At 47.4% G+C, this 1,386-nt stretch overlaps 1 protein-coding gene across 1 annotated transcript; it reads right to left on the bottom strand.

The window, feature by feature from the left end:
- Window positions 1-293: 293 nt before the first annotated feature.
- On the bottom strand, window positions 294-963 carry EMH_0028380 (uncharacterized protein; the record flags this gene model as incomplete). The annotated part of the gene is made up of 2 exons (XM_013494147.1): window positions 294-512; window positions 670-963. The coding sequence occupies 2 exons, from the start codon at window positions 961-963 to the stop codon at window positions 294-296; spliced, it is 513 nt and encodes a 170-aa protein (XP_013349601.1).
- Between the last annotated feature and the right edge of the window lie 423 nt (window positions 964-1,386).

Raw genomic sequence — 1,386 nt, 5'->3', positions numbered from 1 at the left:
ATATATATATATATATATATATATATATATATATATATATATAAACTAAGAGGAGTTGTTATATTATTATAATTATATAATATATTTTATATATATTAATATTAATATTAATATATTTAAATATATTTTATTATAATAATATACAAACACAGCCGTCCCCCTAATATAAATAGACGGAATAACAAAAGGGCCGCTTGATGCGAAGTCAGCTGCTGCTGCTGCTGCTGTTGCTGCTGCTGCTGCTGCTGCTGCTGCTGCAGCTGCTGCTAAATGCATGCATCATGCCAAAGGTCTCACACTGCTCCTGCTGCTGCTGCTGCTGCTGCTGCTACTGCTGCTGCTGCTGCTGCTGCTGCTGCGGGGCTGCTGGGCCCTCCTATATAGGGGGCCTCCAATACAGCACCGCTGCTGAGAGCAAAGAGAGAGAGACTGGCGGCCGGTTGAAGGCGGAACAGCTGCTGCTGCTGCTGCTGCTGCTGCTGCTGCTGCTGCTGCTGCTGTTGCTGCTGCTGCTGCAATGAATAGCAGGCAGCTGTGGTTTGGGTCTGCTTGGTGGTGTCGGTGGAGGGTTAGTTCAACTAACGGAAGAGAAACAGAGTGAGCGCGAGCTCAGCTCCCTATCTAATAGGCTACAAGCAGCAACCAGATAAAGGGCAGAGAAGAAGGAACAAGCAAGGATTGCTGCTGCTGCTGCTGCTGCTGTTGCTGCTGCTGCTGCTGCTGCTGCTGCTGCTGCCGCTGCAGGGGGTCCCCACGCGGAATCGGCAGGCGGAGAAGGAGCACCGCAGCATCCCTGGATTCTCCCTGGTGCTGACGATGAGGGTAAAGAAGGAGAAAATAAAAAGAAAATAAAAACAAAAAAACAAACAAAAGTAATACAAACGAAACCCACCGCAGCTCAGCAGCCGCTCGTTGCAGCAGCGCACAGTTGTTGTGTACCCCGGCTGGAGGGGAGTTCTGCATACTGCGGGCGCGGGCGGATCTGCGGTTTTAAAGGGTCATTTTTCATGGTTTTTTTTGATTTTCCATAAAATTTAATACTGTCAAACGAATTCCGCTGATAAAAAGACCCCTTTTCGCCGTTTTCCCGTTCAAAATACCCCACAGAGAGCAGAGCACCGCCTGCCGACCCGCGGCACGGAACACACGGGGACCGAGCACTCACCTCTGGTGTATTGGCTCGTATCGACGTGCATGCAAAATGTATTTCTTTGTTTTTATAAAACAAGTTTAAAACAATTCTGAAATAATATATTTAGAATCCCGAGAGAGGAGCAGGTGCACGAGGGCTGTGCACGGGAAGGAGTTCATATCACCGTGTTGCTGAGGTGTATGTACACCTCAGCAGCTCAACGAACGAATGCAAATATTTTATACAAAAAACCC

The sequence above is a fragment of the Eimeria mitis genome, genomic scaffold (genome assembly GCF_000499745.2).
Source record: "Eimeria mitis Houghton genomic scaffold, Emh_scaff1054, whole genome shotgun sequence".
In the NCBI taxonomy this organism is placed as follows: domain Eukaryota; phylum Apicomplexa; class Conoidasida; order Eucoccidiorida; family Eimeriidae; genus Eimeria; species Eimeria mitis.
Note: the sequence above shows the minus strand (reverse complement) of the source record. Positions and strands in the feature narration are given on the sequence as shown.